Source organism: Nicotiana sylvestris, chromosome 2, assembly GCF_000393655.2.
Source record: "Nicotiana sylvestris chromosome 2, ASM39365v2, whole genome shotgun sequence".
Lineage (NCBI taxonomy): Eukaryota > Viridiplantae > Streptophyta > Magnoliopsida > Solanales > Solanaceae > Nicotiana > Nicotiana sylvestris.
The window spans coordinates 128,233,065-128,234,523 of record NC_091058.1 but is presented as its reverse complement, the minus strand read 5'-3'; the positions used below and the strand labels follow the sequence as shown (position 1 = coordinate 128,234,523).

Genomic DNA, 1,459 nt, shown 5'->3' with positions numbered 1-1,459 from the left:
ATCCCTACCAAGAATGCTTTTGCTATACTAGACAAAAATATAGTAGTACAAAGTCAGGGGTAATCAATGCTACTGTCCATGAGGGAGAACATGATGTGGTTGGCCCAGAACAGGGGAGGGGTGGGGGGAATCCCCTACCAAATGGATAAGATTGGATTCTGGAATGTCTGGGGACTTAATAAGCCAGATAAACAAAGAGATATTCATTTGTTTATGCATAATAGTGGTACTGGCCTGTTTGGGCTCCTGGAAACTAAGATTAAGAGAGCCAAAGCTCATAGAGCTTCTTTTAATCTATGTGATGGATGATCATTTACAACAAATTTAGCAAAACACCCAGGGGGAGAATATGATTGATGTAGAAACCAATGCTATATGAAGTAGATATTTTGAGAATAACAGATCAGTTAATACATTGTGAAGTGAGGCACAAAGGTACTGGGAAGAGGTTATATGTAACTATGATATATGCATATAATGATATGGCTCTTAGGAGAAATCTGTGGAAGGAGATAGTTGATATTTACAATCATACTCAAGGCCCATGGACTGTGATGGGGGATTTTAATAGTATTCTGAACAAGGAAGATAGGATAGGAAGCCCAGTGACAATGGCTGAAATTAGAGATTTTAGGCAATGTGTTGATACATGCTGCTTTCAAGAGCTGAAATCAACAAGGGCTTTCTACACATGGAATAATAAGAAAAGTGGAGATGATAGAGTAATGAGTAGAATTGATAGAGTATTGGTAAACATGGAATGGATGACACAACTGCCAGCTTCAGTGGTTCACTATATGACTGAAGGATTGTTTGATCACGTCCAATAATAATTAATTGGGAGAATGGAAATCAGAGAAGCAATAGGCCTTTCAAGTATTTCAACATGTGGAGTATGGATCCGGAATTCAAGAAAAAAGTGGAAGCTAGCTGGAAGAATGGAATCAGATGAACAAAAATGTATCAATTAGTAGGGAAGCTTAATAGGCTTAAGAAAGTGCTTCAGCAATTGAATAAAAAGAACTTCAGTGATATTGAATTACAAAGAACAGGCAAAGGAAGAATTATAGCAATGTCAAAAATAGATCCAACAAAGTCCCTCCAACCAGAAGTTAGTCACAAAGGAGCAGGAGTTGGGAAGCAAATATAGGATAGTAAAGCAAGCAGCGGATCACTTGTTAAGGCAAAAAAGCAAAGTGTTGTGGCTGAAGAAAGGAGATGAAAATACCAGATACTTTCATAGCTTTATGAAGCCAGAAGAAATTCCAACAAAATAGCCTTAATTCAAGCTAGAAATCTCGCTAGAAAACTAGCCATATCGATTTAGGTAAGTGGTGACAACGAAAAGGCTTTTAAGCCTGGGGGCAGTATTTTCAGTGAAAGATTCTAAAGGCAACATGGTCACTTCTATGGAGGAAATAACAGGGGCATTTGTGGAGTTTTACATAGAACTTCTGGG

General features: G+C 38.0%; 1 protein-coding gene across 1 annotated transcript; it reads left to right on the top strand.

The window, feature by feature from the left end:
• Positions 1-368: 368 nt before the first annotated feature.
• On the top strand, positions 369-830 carry LOC138885562 (uncharacterized). The gene has a single exon (XM_070166522.1). It carries the CDS (start codon positions 369-371, stop codon positions 828-830), a length of 462 nt encoding a protein of 153 aa, XP_070022623.1.
• Positions 831-1,459: the final 629 nt, after the last annotated feature.

Coding starts and splice junctions, on each gene's coding strand:
- LOC138885562 (XM_070166522.1), top strand. CDS start 369: ATGCTATATGAAGTAGATATTTTGAGAATAACAGATCAGTTAATACAT.